At 50.0% G+C, this 19,416-nt stretch overlaps 1 protein-coding gene across 2 annotated transcripts in view; it reads left to right on the top strand.

The window, feature by feature from the left end:
* The window catches only part of MYO1A (myosin IA), a 116,813-nt gene that overhangs the window by 71,534 nt on the left and 25,863 nt on the right, over positions 1-19,416 (top strand). For both annotated transcript variants that reach the window (XM_029594869.1, XM_029594868.1), the window contains exons 12-18: positions 92-178; positions 290-355; positions 9,247-9,351; positions 9,629-9,691; positions 10,862-11,062; positions 12,503-12,729; positions 17,949-18,149. In XM_029594869.1, the coding sequence (XP_029450729.1) occupies positions 92-178; positions 290-355; positions 9,247-9,351; positions 9,629-9,691; positions 10,862-11,062; positions 12,503-12,729; positions 17,949-18,149 (950 nt within the window). The remainder of the gene's footprint in view (positions 1-91; positions 179-289; positions 356-9,246; positions 9,352-9,628; positions 9,692-10,861; positions 11,063-12,502; positions 12,730-17,948; positions 18,150-19,416) is intronic.

The following is a 19,416-nucleotide window of genomic DNA, read 5'->3' as shown; positions in this document are numbered from 1 at the left end:
TCTGTAACATCAAATCAGGGAATGGTGGTGCTCTGCCGGGTGGGTCCTGCAGCCCTGCACTGATAACGCCTCCTGCCCCTTCCTCTTTCAGGGTTACTATGCTCGGGACGCTCTGTCAAAGAATATCTATGACCGGCTCTTTAACTGGCTCATCATCCGCATCAATGAAAGTATCCAGGTGAGTGCATTCGCCGAGAGATGAGTCTGGAAGCTTTCAATTAAGGTCAGGTCTCAGATCTTGGGCCCCTGGGTGACAGAAAGTGCTTTAAAAGGGTTCTTGTGTTTGCAGGTGACAGCCATCCAGGAGAAGAAAGCCATGGGGGTGCTGGACATCTATGGCTTTGAGATTTTTGAGGTGAGCATCAGCACCAGTATACTCTCCAGCATCCCGGTCTCAACACAAGAGTTCCCCCTAACCCAACTGTGCCCCGTTAGGCACAGCAAATTCCCTCACCATAACACTTTAAAGAGTGACTCTGCCCAAAACGAGATACATGGATGGAATTCAGGAGGCAAGATACCCTGCCACTGAGTGTTGAAAAATTACATTTTTCAACACTCAGTGGCAACACACTTTCTCTTTCATTGGGATGAGTTTTCAAAACGTTTCCGCACGTAAAACTGAAGGTTATGCATCTCGGTGGTGGGTGCCCGTTTAAGTAGAACTTTGCAAGAGCCTAGCAGCATCGCATGTAAATGTTAACAGAAAAAGAAAGTAGGGTTTAGAAGCTCGTGCGCAAGTTAGCATTTTGTAAGCAGTATACACGCATACATTACCAAACTTGTGTGCTCGCTTTTACGTCTGCTAATTGAGCTGCGGAATTGCAATTGCATTTGTCTTGTGTCTGTAGTTTTTGGGTGGAAGGTTTGCGTTAAGCGGTGATGGGGAGTCAGGGTGAAACACTGGAAGGTCTGGGACAACTGGTGGGGGAGTCAGCGAACTGGTGATTAAAAGTAAACATACAAGTCAGTATTTTCATAAGCAGAGTACACATTCTTTATAAAATATCTGCCTCCGTGCATAACTCGAGGTTATTATGTGCATGTGTTACATTTCTTACATGCGTAAAATATGTGCGTGTATTTTTATAACACGGGCATTGAATTATCTGGTTCCCTGCATTACCAAAATGTGCGTGTACTGACTCATACGTGCATACTTTCAGAGCCGAGATGTGCAGTATAAACCGTGCAGCTCCCGCCACGCAGTGTATAAAATCCTGCTGTAACTTTAGAGGTACCGCCTTGCACACACATGTGCTGATTCGCGCTGACTGTTGAAAATTAGCCTCAGGGATGGTAATTTTCAAACAGGCTTGCTGGCACACATAGACATGTGCGGTGCGAGTCCAGGTGCGTGGCCATTTTATGACCTGTGCGCACATATGCGTGTATGTTATAAAATAGCCCTGGTGCGCATACGCGTGCCCCCAGTTTTGCAAGTCGGCACTCACAGCCGGGTAAAGTCAGGTTTGAACCCTGCAAGTGGGGGAATTTTATATCAGGCGCACGTCCATGCCATGACCAGTTTCACCAGGAAAAAGATCTAGACATCATAATGGATAATCGTTGGCTCAGTGTGCTGCAGCAGTCAAAAAAGCAAACAGAATGTTAGGAATTATTAGGAAGGGAATGGTTAATGAAACGGAAAATGTCATAATGCCTCTGTATCGCTCCATGGTGAGACCCCACCTTGAATATTGTGTAGTTCTGGTCGCTGCATCTCAAAAAAGATATAGTTGCGATGGAGAAGGTACAGAGAAGGGCAACCAAAATGATAAAGGGGATGGAACAGCTCCCCTATGAGGAAAGGCTGAAGAGGTTAGGGCTGTTCAGCTTGGAGAAGAGACGGCTGAGGGGGGATATGATAGAGGTCTTTAAGATCATGAGAGGTCTTGAACGAGTAGATATGAATCGGTTATTTACACTTTTGAATAACAGAAGGACTAGGGGGCACTCCATGAAGTTAGCAAGTAGCACATTTAAGACTAATCGGAGAAAATTCTTTTTCACTCAACGCACAATTCCCTGTACGTACCAGGATCAGTCCAGGACACCTGGGCTGTGACTCCGCACCAGTAGATGGAGACAGACTAAAACTTGTGGGCGGAGCCATATATGCCGCTGTGCCAGTCACAGCCCCTCAGTCTTACTCTGTCTCCAGTAGGTGGTGCAGGTCTAGTCACAGCCTCTGAGTGGCCTGAGGACTGATAGTTAGTCAGGGTCTTTGTGGTTTATTGGTTTCGGTTTATTGGTTTTGTTCTTTTTAAAAAAAAAAAAAAAAAAAAAAGGAAATTTAAAGGTGAGAAGACACAAGAGGAAGCTGTCCGTCCTGCCTCCCAGGGGGGTGGGAAGGTTCTGAGGGGACCATCCCCCCCTGGTTGAGGCCGCTGCTGAGGGTCGAGGACCCGACCTACCACAGGCAGCAGCGTAGGGGGTGACACCGGGGAGCCCGGTTCACTCACCCCCAACAGAAGCAGGAGACTCAGGACTCCGGACAGCGGCAGGTTTGAGTACAAAAAAAAAAAATAATAATTGTGCTTTTATTTTCTTGTGCGGCTCTCCGTTTCTTCGCTGGGGGGGGAGTTTTCTCGGCTCGGCGAGGGGCGGGGAGTGTTTTCGGCGGTAGGAATTAATTATTTAATTTCAAATTTGTTAGTTTGCCGCCCGTTCCGCCGCGACTGCGCGGATGCTGAGGGGATCGATTTGCCGCGCTTGCGGCTCAGCGCGCGCGCGGTTTTCATGAGGGGGGATTCGCTCCGCCTGCGTTCTGGGCGGGAGGGACCGTCCGGGACAGACAGGGGAGGGCCGATCCCGGTCGGCACTATCGCCGTCACGCGCTTTGGCCGCTTCTGTCATGCCAGCTGACCCCTTCCCGCTCAGCGCGGGAGCGGCGGCCATCTTGGGGTCAGCCCGCGAAATTGTACGCGATCCGGCAGGGAATCCCGGCATGCCTCCCGCGTTCTCTCCTCAGCACAGGCCTTCGAGGGGGGGTCCTCCGGGGGGGGGCTGAGTCCCCGGCTGAGGCTAGCAAGGATGGTCCTCCTCGGTTTCGGGGTCCTAGTTTTTGGCCGTTTTCGCGCTCCTATGGCGCAAGGTACTCAAGGGCAAGGCCCGCAGGCGCAAGGAGAAGCATGGCCACTCTAAGGGGGATGGCCCACGGCAGAAGAAATCCGGGTCCTCGTTTTTTGGCCGCTTTCGTGCTCCGACTGCACAAGGTGCTCAAGTACAAGGGCCGCAGACGCACGGAGAGGCATGGCCACCCTAAGGGGGACGGCCCATGGAAGAAGAAATCCCGGGAGGGCCCAGATTTCTCCCTGGCTCCAGCAACGGGAATGCGACCACCGAGAAGGGTCCCGCAGGATACGGAGTCTGAGTCCACCTCACAGGATCAGGTGGATCCGCCCGGAGAGCCCCTGAGGGGGGCCGATGGAGCGTCCGGGGACAGTTCTGCCCTGACTGGTCCGGGCAAACCATCACAAACCGGTGATGGGGATGACACTAAGGTGGTTCAGTTTTTACGCAGAGATGACCTGTCCCCGCTTATCCCGGCTATCCTCAACGACCTAAGGGTGGAAGCCCCACCGACAGGTTCGCGCCCTGGAGCGAACATGGACCCAGTCCTGCTGGGGCTCACTGGTCCAGCGGTGACCTTCACATTCCGTTTCTCGGCGTCAGACATATTGTTTCAGGAATGGGATACTCCAGAGCTGGGTCTGTAGGGGACCAAGGCAATGGACAAGCTTTATCCGCTGCGAGAGGACGTACTGGAGCTTCTACGGCTTCCGGCTTCCGAAGGTAGATTCGGCAGTGTTGGCAGTAACAAAGAGGTCAATCTTCGAGGTTTCAGCGTGAAGGGGTCCGAGCTGCCCTCTGTAGTAACTACGCCAGGCGGGCTAGTTTGCGTCGGGCCCAAATTCTACAGGCGACTGCAGGTCTTTCGGCTCAAGAGGCCACGCCGGCGGATCGTCTGGAGGCTGCCATCGCCTATAGTGCGGATGATTTCTATGATCTACTGCGTACTTCGGCTAATTCCATGGTCGCTGCTTTCGGCTCACCCATTGTTTTGGCTTCGCAACGGGGCAGCGGATGGATCCTCCAAGGCTCTCCTTGGGGCACGGCCCTTCAGGGGAAAGCTGTTGTTCGGTAAAGAGTTGGATGCTGGAGGTTTTTCCCTGGGTGAGAACCGGGTTTTCAAGCTTCCAGAAGACAGGTCCGGAACTCGGTCCTCCTATTCTGCTACGTCCCGTTTCCACGGTAGCAAGAGATCTCGTCCCCAGAGGTCCTCTGGGCCTTCTTATCGCTCGAAGTCTTCACTGGCCTCCTCGTGGCCGCAGTCCTTCCGGGGGAAGCGTTACGGCAGCCAGGGAGGAACCCCGTCCGGCACGGGGCCCAAGACCTCGCAATGAGATACTGCTGGGCCATTCCTTAAGGCAGCCATAGCCCTTCGTTCCAAACATAGGGGCGAGGTTGACTTTGCTTTTCATGGACTGGGCCAAAATAACGTCCGCCCTGTGGGTCCTCAACTTATTGCAGCACAGTTCCGAGTTACGTTTTGCACGAACTCCACCGGATAATTTCCTGATGTCGCTCTGCACAGATCCAAGGAAAACGGGGGCGGTGCACCGCACCCTCCAGCACCTAGAGACCTTAGGAGCAGTCCTCCCCGTACCTCCCAATCAGCGAGGCACAGGTCGTTGTTCCATTTACTTCATTGTCCCGAGGAAGGACGGCACGTCCCGGCCCGTTTTGGTTCTCAAAGGGGTAATCAAATGGCAACGACCCTCGGACTTGGCCCGAATCAGCCAATCGTCCAAGTAGGGGTGTACCAGGAACCCTTCCAGTCGAAGTTGTATCCACTACGACTACCATTACCTTCGTACACGTGCAAGGAGCCGTGGCGAGTCCGAAGGGGAGAACCCGGAATTGGTAGTGTCTGCCTAAGATGCACAATCTGAGGAGCCGCTGGAAAAAACGGTGGGATGCCGAAATGGAGGTACGCCTCTGTGAGATCCAAGGAGGCTAGGATTTCGCCTGGACGCACCGCGGCAATCACTGGCCGAATCATTTCCATCTTGAAGGTTGGACTGCGCAGGCTTCGTGCACGCAAGCTTCAGCCTAAAGTGCGTCGATTATGGAGTCTTCAGCTGCCGCTGGTTGCGATTCTCTGACGGTTCTGGAGTCTATGGCGTCTACCCTGGCGTTGGTTCCTTGGGCTTTGCTCATCTACGCCCAGACGGTTTCACCTACCGCTTCCGCTCACGGCCCAGACGAGGGCCAGTCTTCACTGGTGGCTCGATTTGGACCATCTCACTTGCGGTATATCCCGGCTGGTTCCCAACTGGACAGTGGTGACGACGGATACCAGTCTCTCCGGTTGGGCAGCGGTCTGCCTAAGCAAGTCAGTGCAGGGCCGGTGGTCCTCCGGCCAGTCGCAGTGGTCCATCAACCGTCTGGCATCCAGAGCGTTACGCCTGGCCCGGCAGGCCTCCCTCCCTGTGGTGTCCCCCCCCCCCCCCCGTGGTCCGGGGGAAGGCGGTCCGCGTGTTGTCGGACAATGCAACAGCGGTATCGTACATCAATCGCCAAGGGGGGACAAGGAGTCCACTAGTGGCGGAGGAGGTGCACCTGCTGATGAGCTGGGCAGAGCGCCATCTCGGCTCCATCGCCGCGTCCCACATTGCCATCTCGGCTCCATCGCCGCGTCCCACATTGCCGGGGTCGACAATGTCCAACCGGACTTCCTCAGCCGCCACCATCTAGACCCCGGGGAATGGGAGTTGGCGGACGATGTTTTTCCGTGGGGGGCTGCCCCACATGGACCTGATGGCCACATGGAACAACGCGAAGGCTCCGCGTTTCTACAGTCGGCGTCGAGAACGGGGAGCAGAAGGCGTCGACGCGCTGGTCCTTCCTTGGCCGACGGATTTTGCCCCTGTACAGGTTTTCCCCGTGGTTGATGGTCGGCAAGTTTCTGTGGCACATAGTTGGCACCCGTTCCATGTGCTCATGGGGGCACCGGAGTGGCCACATCGTCCGTGGCTCGCAGGTTTCATCCAGTTGTCGGTGACGTCTCCTTTTCGTCTCCGTGGGTTCGCGGGGCTCTTATATCAGGACCCGGGCTGCCTGGAGGTGGCGGATCACGTCTGTCTCGCAGCATGGGTTTTGAGAGGAGTCGCCCGAGGAGAAAAGGTTACTCAGATGCAGTGATAGCCTCGTTGCTGTGGTATAGGACGCGGTCTACGTCTCTGGCTTCTGTCTGGGTCTAGGACGCGGTCTACGTCTCTGGCTTCTGTCTGGGTCTGGGTGGTTTTTGAGGATTGGTGCGTGCAGCGAGCGATGGATTCATTTTCCGCTTCAGTCGCAGAGATTCTAACGTTTCTTCAAGCCGGTCTGGTCAAAGGCTTGCCGTGCAGTTCGCTACGGGTCCAGGTGGCGGCGCTTGCACGTTTGCGGGGTAAGGTCCGGGGAGCCTCCTTGGCTCTTCCTCCGGATATCTCCCGTTTTCTTCGGGGGGCTGAACGTCTCCGTTCTCCATTGCGTCCACCTTGTCCGTCTTGGAACTTCTACTGGGTTCTTCCGCCCTAGGCTCGGCTCCGTTGGCGCCATTGAAGCGCGCAACTCCGAAGGCCCTTCCTTTGAAGACGGGCGGAGTTGCGGGCGCTGTCCTGTAGGGAACCGTTCTTGCGGATTTCCGATCCCGGAGTGTCCTGGCGGACGATCCTTTCTTCCTTCCTAAGGTTGGGTCGTCTTTTCACGTGAATTAGTCAGTGGAGTTAACGGCGTTTTCGGGTCGGGGAGTCCTCTGATTCCCAGTCGGAAGCTGGACGTGCGGAGGTCTCTTCTTCATTTAGAGGTTACTAATCCGTTCCGGGTAACCGACCATCTGTTCGTTTTGTTCTCGGGGCCAAAGAAATGGGCCGCTGCGTCCCGCCCGACGTTCGTGCGTTGGCTTAAGGAGGCCATTGGCTTCAGGCCGCATCCTGGGCGGAAGCTTCTCAGGTATCGCCTCAACGAGGTATTGCCTCAAGAGATTGGCAGGGCGGCTGCCTGGAAGTCGATGCATACCTTTATCAGGCATTATCGGTTGGATGTCCGGGCTCCCGATTCCGGGGGATTTGGAGAGAGGGTACTCCGAGCGGGCCTCTCTGCTTCCCACCCTAGGTAACTTTTGCTCTGGTACATCCCAGGTGTCCTGGACTGATCCTGGTACGTACAGGGAAAGGAAAATTAGTTTCTTACCTGATAATTTTCGTTCCTGTAGTACCAAGGATCAGTCCAGGATCCCGCCCGCAGAGCTTCGCCACAGTAACGGAGAGTCCGCTCATAATTGTTCTTAGTCCTGCTGATCGCTTGTTTAGCTCTCCCGGTTGGGGAGTCCGGTTAGGAGTTTTGGGTTAGTAGTGAATTTTCTAGCCAGTTTTGTTGATTGGTTGCATTGCTACTTTGACATTACGTATGACTGAGGGGCTGTGACTGGCACAGGGGCATATATGGCTCCGCCCACAAGTTTTAGTCTGTCTCCATCTACTGGTGCGGAGTCACAGCCCAGGTGTCCTGGACTGATCCTTGGTACTACAGGAACGAAAATTATCAGGTAAGAAACTAATTTTCCTTTAAGCTCTGGAATTTGTTGCCAGAGGATGTGGTTAGTGCAGTTAGTGTAGCTGGGTTCAAAAAAGGTTTGGATAAGTTCTTGGAGGAGAAGTCCATTAATGACTATTAGTCAATTTTACTTAGGGAATAGCCACTGCTATTAATTGCATCAGTGGCATGGGATCTTCTTGGTGTTTGGGTACTTGCCAGGTTCTTGTGGCCTGGTTTGGCCTCTGTTGGAAACAGGATGCTGGGCTTGATGGACCCTTGGTCTGACCCAGCATGGCAATTTCTTATGTTCTTATGTCCACCAGTTTGCCCAGTCTACAGCTAGGTCCTCCAAAGCCCACTCTTTCGTTAGCCTGCATCCCCCCCTCCCCCCAATTAACCCAGACCTCTCAAAACACCAGAGAGATGCCTACAGTTTATTTACTTACACCTCCTTAATAGCAGAAGTAAACTTACGTGGCACTAGAGCTGGGCACCTGCCCAAGTGCAAACTTACTTATGCAGATATCTCTTGGCCCTGCCCTTTTTTTGTGTGTGTCCAAAGTGAGATATTCGCTTATTGAGACACTATGCGCGCATGGTGGTGCCTTTTAACATTGGGTGGATGCGAACATGTCCTCTATGGGCGCACATCTCCCGATTTTTGGTGCATGCATCTCTTTTAAAATTCACCTTTAAGTATCCTTCTAAACTGCATGCTCAGCCTTAAAATTAAGACCACCCAAAGCACTGTACAAAGGTTAAAAATTCAGTTTAACAGATAGAACTAAATAAATAAATGTCATGAACATTACAATCGCAAATAAATATAACATCCAACTCTGGATATAACTCTCTACCGACAAATGCCCCATGTGATCCCCAAAATGGTAGTGCAAGCCTAAATGCAAGCTGGTGCCCAAGGAAACCTTTTCTATAATGGTCTCTAATGGATAATTATGAATATAAAGTCTGACGTGTATTTTAAATATATGCAGCCATGTATAAAATATATTAAGAAACTATCAAATTGGGCTATTGTCATCTGTTTACAGTATTTATTTTTATTTATTTATTTGTATTTTTCTATACCGGCATTCACGGAGTTCGTATCATGTCGGTTTACATAAAACAAGGGGTGAGAAATACATTATAACGTAAATAACTAATAACATAAGAGTATACATTAAAAAGTAAAACAAGTGCATGGAAGAAAAAAGTTACAATAAAACGGGGGTCATTCTAACTGGGATTAGAGTTAGAGGAAAGATAAACAGTTTAACGAGAAGTAAAACATTGTAATGATTGGTAGATAGAGACTGTTTCAGTTTAATAGGAAATGATCAGTAATGCTGCATTTGATGGTAGTGAATCTTTAAGGGTCCGGAAATGCTTTCATGAAAGTATGAGCTGCTTCAATACTTTGAATATATGCATTTAAATGCTTTTGCTAGGGTTTAATATATAGCAGACCATCTATATGAAATAAAACTGCAGAAAGTGTTGTTGGCTGATACAAAAGGTTTTGAACGCAAAGAATTCAGGTTTTTCCGTGTATCTTCTTGAACTCTGAAGCCCTGAAATCTTGGCCGCTTACTGGGGGGCCATGCAGGAAGTCTCTGCCTCGCAGCAAAGTCACTTGTTTTTCTTTGGCTGTCACAGAACAACAGCTTTGAACAGTTCTTCATCAACTACTGCAACGAGAAACTGCAGCAGGTCTTCATCGAGATGACGCTGAAGGAGGAGCAGGAGGAGTACGTGCGGGAGGTAAGGCTTCCGTTCTCCCCTGACCTTACTGCTCCTGCTTCTGGCGGGCAAAAAGCATTGCGCACCCATCCCAGTTCACCTCCTGCTCCTCTCACTCCCACTCCCCGCTCTTCCCTCCTCCCCCCTTTCCCCAAGACTGTCGAACTCTCCAGTAAAGGTTTACGTGTTCTGTGAAATGCTAGGGTCCTCCCCTGCCCATGAGCATGGGGATTACCTCCGCCTCACGCCTAATGGCCTCTCTGTTCAGGCTCTGACTGTGCTGTTCCTTCTGCCCTAGGGCATCACGTGGACCCCGGTGACGTTTTTCAACAATGTGGTCATCTGTAATTTGATAGAGGATGTAAGTGGCTTTTATTAATAGTTGTAGCAGTAGTAATAGTTTTTCTTGTGGTGAACAGGGCGTTTTTAGTTTTAATTGTTTGGCTCGTCAAAGCTGGAAGCAAGGGTTTAAGAAGCAGTCGTACTTCCGGGGCTAATATGACACTAAGCGGCTGATCGGGACAGCATGGAAAACGGCTCTGTGTGGGACGCTGCACTTCAGGGAGTCCACTGCAACATTTGATCTCTCAATGGGGCCGGCGCAATATCATGCGCGCAAAAAAAAAAAAAACGTGCGCGCATCCCCTCTCTTGGGCGCTTGAATAATATTCTAATGAGCTGGTGAGCTAAAAGGGACGCGCAATGGATAATTTGCGCGACCCTAGCACATCCATGCCATCGAGCGCCTAGGAGAAGTGACTGTGCACAGGTAAGGAAAACAGACGTCCAATTTTCTGAGCCTCCGTTTTCCTAACCCATGTACAGCCACGGGTTAGGAAAATGGACACTCCTAAATTGAGTTTCACTTTCCCTAACCTGACCAGTCAAGTTTTTTTTTGGTTTTTGTTGCCGCTTTCTATAGTTCCTTCTGCTTAGTATCACAACAATATTAAGTAGGAGGAACCACAAAAATTGTATTTTTTGCTCTTCTGACCATGGCTTGGGGTGCGGGTGCCTCAAAACTTAACACCAGCTGTGAGCTGGCTTAAATTTTTGAGCGTTAAAATGTGCATGTCAGGCGCACATTTTTTTTTTTTAGATCGGGATGCTAGCTAATAGCTTCATCAACATGGCATTTGTATGAGATGAGCGCCATTAGCTACGTGCCAGCATGGACACGCATGTTGGACGCACTAATCCCAATATTGCATTGGGCTTATGTCTAGCGTGTCCAAAACGCACATCCAACCGCGTGTTTAGCAGTGCGCTGAGCTCAGCGCACGATATTGCATCGGCCCCTATGTGTGATGGAGGTTGGATGAAAGATGGCACAAAAAAACAGAAGGCTGCACCTACCCTCTGGAGGAAAAGGGTAGGGCTAGGGAAGAATAAGCAAGGAAAAAATCTAGGTAAGTTGAGTCTTGTGTGCGAATTTCAAGAAACAGGGACCAGCAACAACAGATTGATCTAGCCCCTTGAGTATTTGCAGTAGTGATGGGACACACATGTGATTGCTCTGGTTCCCTTGCAGAGCAGGCAGGGGATCCTGAGCGTGCTGGATGATGAGTGCCTACGACCCGGCCAGGTGTCGGATGCCACCTTCCTGGCCAAACTCAACCAGGCATTCGCTAACCACAAGCATTTCGAGAAGCACACCAACCAGGTTACTAGACACCAAAAGGCAAATCCCACCATCAACCAGTGCTTCAGTATCCAGCATTATGCAGGCCAGGTAAGAGAGAGAGGGCAGCCGTGGTATGGAGCATGCTCTCCTTTATTGCCTTACTATCAGAATGGCCCAGATTAACCATGATAGGCAGATCCAGTCATGGTTTTCCCTCAGTGCATCAATAGACTTGTAATTCTTGCTTCCAAAGAAATAACTGGAACTACTTGTTCAGGGGTAGGCAACTCCGGTCCTGGAGTGCCACAAACAGGTCTGGTTTTCAGGACACCCACAATGAATATGCATGAGGTTTATTTGTATACAAAGGTGGTAGTATATGGAAATTTATCTCATGCATATTCATTGTGGATATCCTGTAAAACAGATCTATTTGTGGCATTCCGGGACCGGAGTTGCCTACCTCGTTGCAATGGAGGTAAAACCAGGCCCGGATCTGCCTGTCAGCTTGCAATCCCAAGTGACTTTTGCCGTGTCTTTTATATAAATTTATATCACGAAACAGTTTATTTTATAACAGGCTTGCTGATGCCCTCTTTCCTGCTGTAAAGCTTAACTACCATACTAATTTTTTAAAAATAGATTTCTGTTAAAAATTCCAGTATGGATATCCTGTTTTCATCATGACAATTAATAATAAAACGACAAACCCGGACTGTTGCATAGCTGAAAACACCCGATTGCCCTTCTACAATAGAATTTGACACATGCAGGCCAAAGTTTGGTATCATCATACTGGTTGATGATGTCAATTTTAATTATGACAAAGTAGGGTGAGTTGATGTTGTGTTTTAACTATCATCGTTAAGTTCTTCCTCTATTTTTATTGTGAAATGGTATTTTGATATGTAATTGTGAGTATGTTTAGTAAATTGCCTTGAGCTGACCATAGACAAGGGGATTCAAAAGCTGCCATAAATAAATCACCAGGGCTACCAACTGACCTTGTTAAGGATGGAGATTTTAGGTTGGTTCTGGATTTCTGACAACTCCCATCCTGATGCATTCTGCTACCTGCAGTGCTAATAATGTCCAACAGTAAATGCAGGGAATACAAATCTGAGTGTAAGCTCACAAACCAGGACTAGACAAAACATCTCTCTCCTTGACCTGGGTCACTCGGCAGCTCTATGTCACTGTGGGATGGTTTCTACCATGCTCTGGGCCTGGTCTTTGATGCTGAATTTTTATTACTGTTTGAAAAAAAAGGACCTAGAAGTTAGCTCTTGGCCCTGCTCAGAAGGCAGATGGAAAGGGTAGGGAGGTGGCAGACGGGATGTTGAATTTTCTGGTAATTACTTGCCAGAATAAGGAACCTTATGATGCAGGTTTGCATGGGTTCAGCTTTATTTCTCATGGCTTAAGAAGACAGTCTGGCAGCGTGTTGTTGATATATTATTTGGCCCCCTTCCTTCTTCAGGATGGGGGAGGGGGGGTGGGTGGAGAGACAGGCTGAGGCAGATGAGCTTTTGTCCTTTGCATTTCCAGGTTACCTACAACACCACGGGCTTTGTGGACAAAAACAACGACCTGCTCTACAGAGACCTGTCGCAGGCCATGTGGAGGGCCAAGCACAAGTTACTGCGCTCCTTCTTCCCCGAAGGAGACCCTCAGAAGATCTCTCTGAAGCGGCCCCCCACAGCTGGCTTCCAGTTCAAAGCCTCCATCAGCACCCTGATGAAAAACCTCTACACCAAGAACCCCAGCTACATCAGGTAATCCCCGAGAGTGGGAGGAGGCACTGCTGGAGGACCAGGGCCAGGGGGGAGGGTGAAGCAGGGAAAGGGAGACTGCACCGGGGGGGGGGGGGGGGGGCTAGGATTAGAAAACCAGCACATGTGGGATGGAGCAAGGAAAGGGGGAGAAGCGGGAGAGAAGAGGAGAACTGATAAGAAGGTGGAGAGATGAGGGAAGGAGGAGAGGGGGGAGAGCAGAAGGAGCGGTTTTTGAGAGGAGCCCCGGCCAGCCCTCAGTACTTGTTTGGACAGGAGGGAGGTAGGGGATCCCTACAGGCACACTCTTTTTTTTTTGGCAAAGAGGGGGCATGCACCATGGAGTTCTTTGTTTAAAAAAAAAAAAAAAAAAGTATAGCTGGGATGGCGGGGAGGAAAGAGGTTCGGACCATGGACCTTGTTTTAATTTGTTACATGAGGGAGGGAGGGTGGCTGGGGGGCATCCAATGGCAGGAAACCATTTTATTAAAATTGTTGCATGGGCAAATAGTGCAGGGATAGGACTGGGGATTTTTGGCGTGAGGGATCATTTTGTTTTCACTTTTACATGCAGGAGGGAGGAAGGTGTGATGACAGGTTTGGTGGGGGATGTGGGGGTTAGTTTTGCTGGCTAAGCACTGATTTTCAGCGCTGGATAGTTAAGTTCTGACAGCCCTCATGCAGCGCTCTAAATATAGACAGCTAGATTTAAGAACATTTTTAGGTGAACCTAACCGGCTCGGTTTTCAATTGAAAATATGGCTAAAGATAACCAAATAAATGTACCTAAGCGGGTTTTAATTATGTATCTTATAGTTTCTACCTGTATAACCACCTGATCTTCACACACAAACTGTGCGGGCAGCTGGTATGTGAATATCAGGTTGGTCTGTGCACATCCTGCATCACTTAGGTGCCTTATTGAAAATTTACCCTAAAATGACTTCCATTCCATTTGTGTAAATCTCATTTAATTTCATTATTGCTTTTGATTTACTTTTTTCCATTTGCTTTCTTGTTTTCATTCCATTTCCTTTATCTTCCTTTTGTTTTCCTCTCTCATGCCTGGTTTACCCTTTCATCACCACCTCTGACTGTTTCCCTCCCATCAACTTTAAGTTTCTCCTCGCTCTTACCTTCCTCGTTCCTCCTTCACATGCACTTTCATCTTGTCTCCCCGCCAGCCTCCGTCCTTCCTTCGGTCCATCCTCTGCCTGCCTAACTCCCTTTCACCTGAAGTCCTTCCTCCACACCCCCTTTTGTCCTCCCATCCGTGGTCTTTCCTCCACCTCCTCCCCACCTCAAATTTGTTTCGGCAGCCCATGCCTCAACTACATGGGCAACTGCAAGACTGCTGAGTGAGCCAGAGAAAAAATAGTAGGAGCAGGTTGGCCACCCATTTCTTGTGAATCCCTGACAAGGCCCGGATAATACAGCCCTTAGTGGAATCACAGGAGGGGATGGGGGCCCTGATTATAAAAACTGTAGTCCGGATTTTAAACGCCCTGTGCATGTAAAATCCGGGCTTTACTCGCGTGGCTGGGCCTTGTGCGCGCTGAGCCAATTTTCAAAGGGGACCAGCCACGTGCACAAGTGCCGGGCTTCTTTGAAGGGGTGGGCTGGGGGGGCATGTTCTGGGTGGGGAGGGGCAGGGCCATTGATTGCTGTCCCGAAGACCCGGCTGCCAGAGCGCACAAAGGAAAATTGGTTCTTACCTAATAATTTTCGTTCCAGTAATACCACGGATCAGTCCAGACTCCTGGTTTCCCCGGTGTCTCGGCGCGTCGCCTGCTTTGATTAAGAAACTGGTCGGCATATGTTTCTTCCAAAGCCCAGCTAGGTTCTCTACCTTTTAAAGGCAAGTTGCTATTTGGCATGGACTTGGAAAACATGGTTCAATCCCTAGGGGAGAATAAAGTTCGCTGGCTTCTGGAAAAGTGGTCTTAGACGCCATATTACCTCTTTTTGGACCACTCCACAGCACAAAAAGATGATCCGAAGTACGAAAACTGTTCGTGACTTCCAAATAACGCAGCAAAGCTCTGCGAACATCCAGTTTCCTTAAGCCCTATAAAGGGGATCTGATTGGTCCAGTTCTGAAAAAGACGGAAATTCTACTGACTGATTCAAATGGAATGAGGAAACCACCTTAGGAAGAAATGACGGAACCATCCTCAACGATACACCTGAATCTGAAATCCGCAAGAAGGCCTCCCTGCAAGATAACGCCTGAAGCTCGGATACCCTATGAGCCGAGGAAATAGCCATCAGAAACATCACCTTTAAGGTGAGGTCTTTCAACATTGCCCTTTTCAGTGGCTCAAAGGGCGCAGCACACAATGCTGTCAGAACTAAGTTTAGGCTCCACGAAGGGCAGGATGCCTTACTGGTGGACGCAAGTGCTTGGCTCCCTGAAGAAAATGAGCTACATCCGGATGAGCCGACAACGTCACTCTTTGTATAGTACCACGCAGACAACCAAGAGCTGCCACTTGCACCCTCAAAGAACTACATGATAACCCCTTGGCTAGTCCGGCTTTAAATAACACAAAATATCGGACACGGACGCCTGGGTCGGAATCACCTTACACTCCACACATCAGGACTCGAAGACTTTCCAGACCCGGACATAAGACAGGGAAGAGGACGTTTTACGAGATCTCAAAAGAGTAGCTACCACTGCATCCAAATAACCTTTGCCCTTCAAACACTGCCTCTCAAAAGCCATGCCGCTAGACAAAAGCGATCTGCCTGGTCAAAACAGATGGGCCCTTGATGCTGAAGGTTCAGGAGCTCCTGAAACCGCAGCGAACCCTCCACCGCCAGGTTGATCAGATCCGCAAACTATGGAGGTCGCGGCCATTCTGGAGCCACAAGGATCACTTCTGCCGGGTGCCGCTCCACTGGTCTGAGTATTTTGCCGATCAGAGGCCAAGGTGGAAACACATAAAGTAGGATGTTCAAGGGCCAGGGAAGAACTAGAGCATCTACCCTCTCCGCTCCTGTCTCTCTCCAGTGACTGAAGAAGCAAGGTGCCTTGGTATTCCGGAATGTCGCCATCAGATCCATGCTGGGTGTGCCCCCACCTGTCGCAGATGGCCTGAAAAGCCTCGTCGGCAAGTTCCCATTCTCCTGGATCGAGACGGTGATGACTGAGAAAATCAGCATGAACATTGTTGACCCCTACTATGTGGGACGCCACTATGCTGACTAGGTGCTGTTCCGCCCAGCCGATTAGCTGCTGAGCCTTCACCACCACAGATTGACTCCTGGTCCCTCCTTGGTGATTGATATAAGCCACCGTGGTTGCGTTGTCAGATAGAATCCTGACCAACTTCCCGCGGAGGAGTGGAAGGAAGGATTGCAACGCTAAGCGCACCGCCCTGGTCTCCAGGCAATTGATCGACCACTGAGATTCTTCCTGAGACCATTGCCCCTGTACCAACTTCCTCAGGCACACTGCTCCCCAACCGGAGAGGCTGGCATCCGTGGTAACCACTGTCCATTCTGGAACCACCAGGGGAGTGCTGAGGCACAAGTTGTCTTGGCAGAGCCACCAATCCAGACTGGACCTTGTGGAATCAGTCAGCGGCAGGGGCAGATGTAATTTTTCGGACCGGGGTTCCACCGAGAAAGCAACGCTGACTGTAAGGGGCGCATATGAGCAAATGCCCACGGAACCAATTCCAGAGTAGATGTCATGGAACCTAGGACCTGCAAGTAATCCCACACCTGCGGAGGATATTTAGACAACAAGACTTGAATTTGACCTTGAAGCTTGACCATGCGTTCTGCCGTGAGGAACACTCTGCCCCGCTGCGTGTCGAACAATGCCCCCAGGATCTCTAAGGACTGTGAGGGAATCAGATGACTCTTGGCAAAGTTGTCCACCCAACATAGCGCTCGCAACAATTGAAGCACATGGTGGACAGCAGCCCGACAATTCTCTTCCGAATTTTGCCCGAATCAGTCAATCGTCCAAGTACGGATGTACTAAGAATCCTTCCCTCCGTAGCTGCGCTGCCACCACCACTATTATCTTGGTGAACGTCCGGGGCGCAGTTGCCAGGCCGAAAGGCAAAGCTTGGAACTGATAATGATGTCCTAGGATAGAAAACCTCAGGAACCTCTGATGATCGGTCCGAATTCCGATGTGTAAATACGCCTCCATCAGATCTAGGGACGCTAGAAACTCCCCTGGTCGTACAGAGGCGATGACGGACTGCAACGTCTCCATGTGGAATCACAGGATTCGAAGGCATCTGTTGACTTGCTTTAAATCGAGAATTGGTCGGAACGACTCCTCTTTTTTTTGGCACCACAAAGTAAATGGAGTACCGGCCCCTCTGCTGGAGGAACCAGTACAATTGCTCTGAGCTCGAGAAGACGCTGCAATGTTCCTTTTACCGCCCGACGCTTTGCCGCATAACCGCATGGGGAGTCAGAGACAGTATGCAAAATCTAAAGCGTAACCTCGACTTATCACTGAGAGGACCCATTGGTCCGATGTGAGCTTGGTCCACTCCTTGTAAAACAGAGACAGCCTGCCCCCCTACCACCGGAACTGAGGAATGGACCGGCCGCACATCATTGCTGAGGCTTGCCTCCCTGTGCTGATTGGGTACCACCCGGTTTACTGAAAAGCCGCCCGCGAAAGGAATGCGACCACAACTGCTGCCTATTAGGATTTTGTCTAAAAGAGGAAGGAGCAGCCCCGGGGGGCCAGAGACCTCTGACTCCCACATTAACGAGACCGCGACGAAAAGGAACCCCTGGACCTGGGCTTGTCTTCCAGTGAACTTTATTCTCCCCATGTCTTCCAAGGGCAAGGGCTATTTGGCAAGTCTTCCAAGTCCTTGCCAAATAGCCCTTGCCCTTTAAAAGGTAGAGAACCTAGCTGGGCTTTGGAAGAAACGTCTGCCGACCAGTTTCTTAACCAAAGCAGGCGATGCGCCGAGACCCCGGAAACCATGCATGCGGCCCACTTATTTTATAACATGTGTGCGTGTGTGCACTTTATAAAATCTACCCTCTGCAGTACTTCTTCCTCCAAGCTAAGCCAGGCACAGGAGCCAGATTTCCCATCTAGGCTTGTCAGACTGATCCATGTTATGTAATCTTATTTGCTTGTTTAATGGTTAGCGGGGTAGGTGGTGGGGGTGGGGGTGGGGGGGAGTCAGCCTGTTTTCAGCCCTGTGATTCCCTTTCTTTACCCTGGCCAGGTGTCTGAAGCCCAATAACTCGAAGGATCCCTCGCTGTTTGAGGACTCGCTGGTACAGACGCAGGTGCTGTACCTGGGGCTGCTGGAGAATGTGCGAGTGCGCCGTGCTGGGTTCGCCTACCGACAGCTGTACGAGCCCTGTTTGGAGCGCTACAAGATGCTGAGCAAAGAGACCTGGCCCCGCTGGAGGGGGAATGCCAGGTAAAGGAAAAGAGGAGGAGGGGGCGAGACGGGTGGTGCTGATATATAGGGTATTCATCCCAGGCCTGTATTGACCACTGCTGATAAATCACATTGTAAAGGAATGAGATCGATCTGTTTATGGAAGGCTGCTCTGTGACCTGCTCCATTCACTAATTAAGAATCCCTCACCTTACCTTAGTACAGTCAGCCTGTACTAAGACATGGGATGCTTCTTCTTGTGTATTGAATTGAATTAAAATAAATATCTTTAAGGGGCACTGTAACGAGTAAAGCAATATGTGTCTCTTGGCGACTCTCGTGCTCTGCTGTTACTCATGTTGATCCTTGATTTTTGTAGATAGTTTCAGTTCTGTTGTTACATGTGTGTGCTCGTTGCTGCTGAAGGGATTAAAGAGTTACATTAGAATATAAGAATATGTTAGATCAGACCAAGGTCCATTGAACCCAACATCCTGTCTCTGACAGTGGCCAGGTTGCCTATACCTGGCCGATCCCATAAAGCAGGTCTAATTCCTATTTACTCATTCCCAGGGATAGCAATAGCTTTCTTTAGTCTACCTGGCTAATAATGTGTTATGGGCTTTTCCTCCAGGATTTTGTCCAAACCTCTTTTAAATCCCGCTATATCTTCTGGCAACAGATGCCACAGCTTGATTGTGCGCTAAATGAAAAAGTACTTTCTGCAATTTGTTTTAAATCTACTGGTGCTTAGTTTCATGGAGTGTCCCCTTGTCTTAATATTATTTGAAAGGGTAAATAACCATCCTTTATTTACCCGTTCCACCCCACTCACAATTTCATAAACTTCTATCAGGTCCCCTCTCAGCTGTCTCTCTTTTCCAAGCTGAAGAGCCCTAACCTGCATAGCCTCTCATTATAGGAAAGATGTTCTATCCCTTTTCTCATTTTTTTTTTTGTTGCCCTCCTCTGCACCTGTTCTAGTTCTGCTATGTCTTTTTTTTTTTAAGATGGGGCGACCAGAACTGCACACAGTTTTCAAGGCATGGTCGCACCATGGCTCAGTACAGAAGCACTACGACATTTTCTGTTTCATTCTCCATTCCTTTTCCTTTGTGAGATACCCCTGCTTCTTGATCCAACACAGTTTCCCCACAGTACCCACACTTATCTCAACAGCTGCGATATCATTAGTCACTCAGCATCCTTCTATTGTCTGAGGATGTCACAGAAAGGGCCATCTCAAGGGATAGGCAAGGCAAGCATGCACCTGGGATGCCAAGCAGGGTGGGGGGATGGGCTGGAA

The sequence above is a fragment of the Rhinatrema bivittatum genome, chromosome 3 (genome assembly GCF_901001135.1).
Source record: "Rhinatrema bivittatum chromosome 3, aRhiBiv1.1, whole genome shotgun sequence".
In the NCBI taxonomy this organism is placed as follows: domain Eukaryota; kingdom Metazoa; phylum Chordata; class Amphibia; order Gymnophiona; family Rhinatrematidae; genus Rhinatrema; species Rhinatrema bivittatum.
This window is presented reverse-complemented; position numbering and strand designations above follow the sequence as displayed.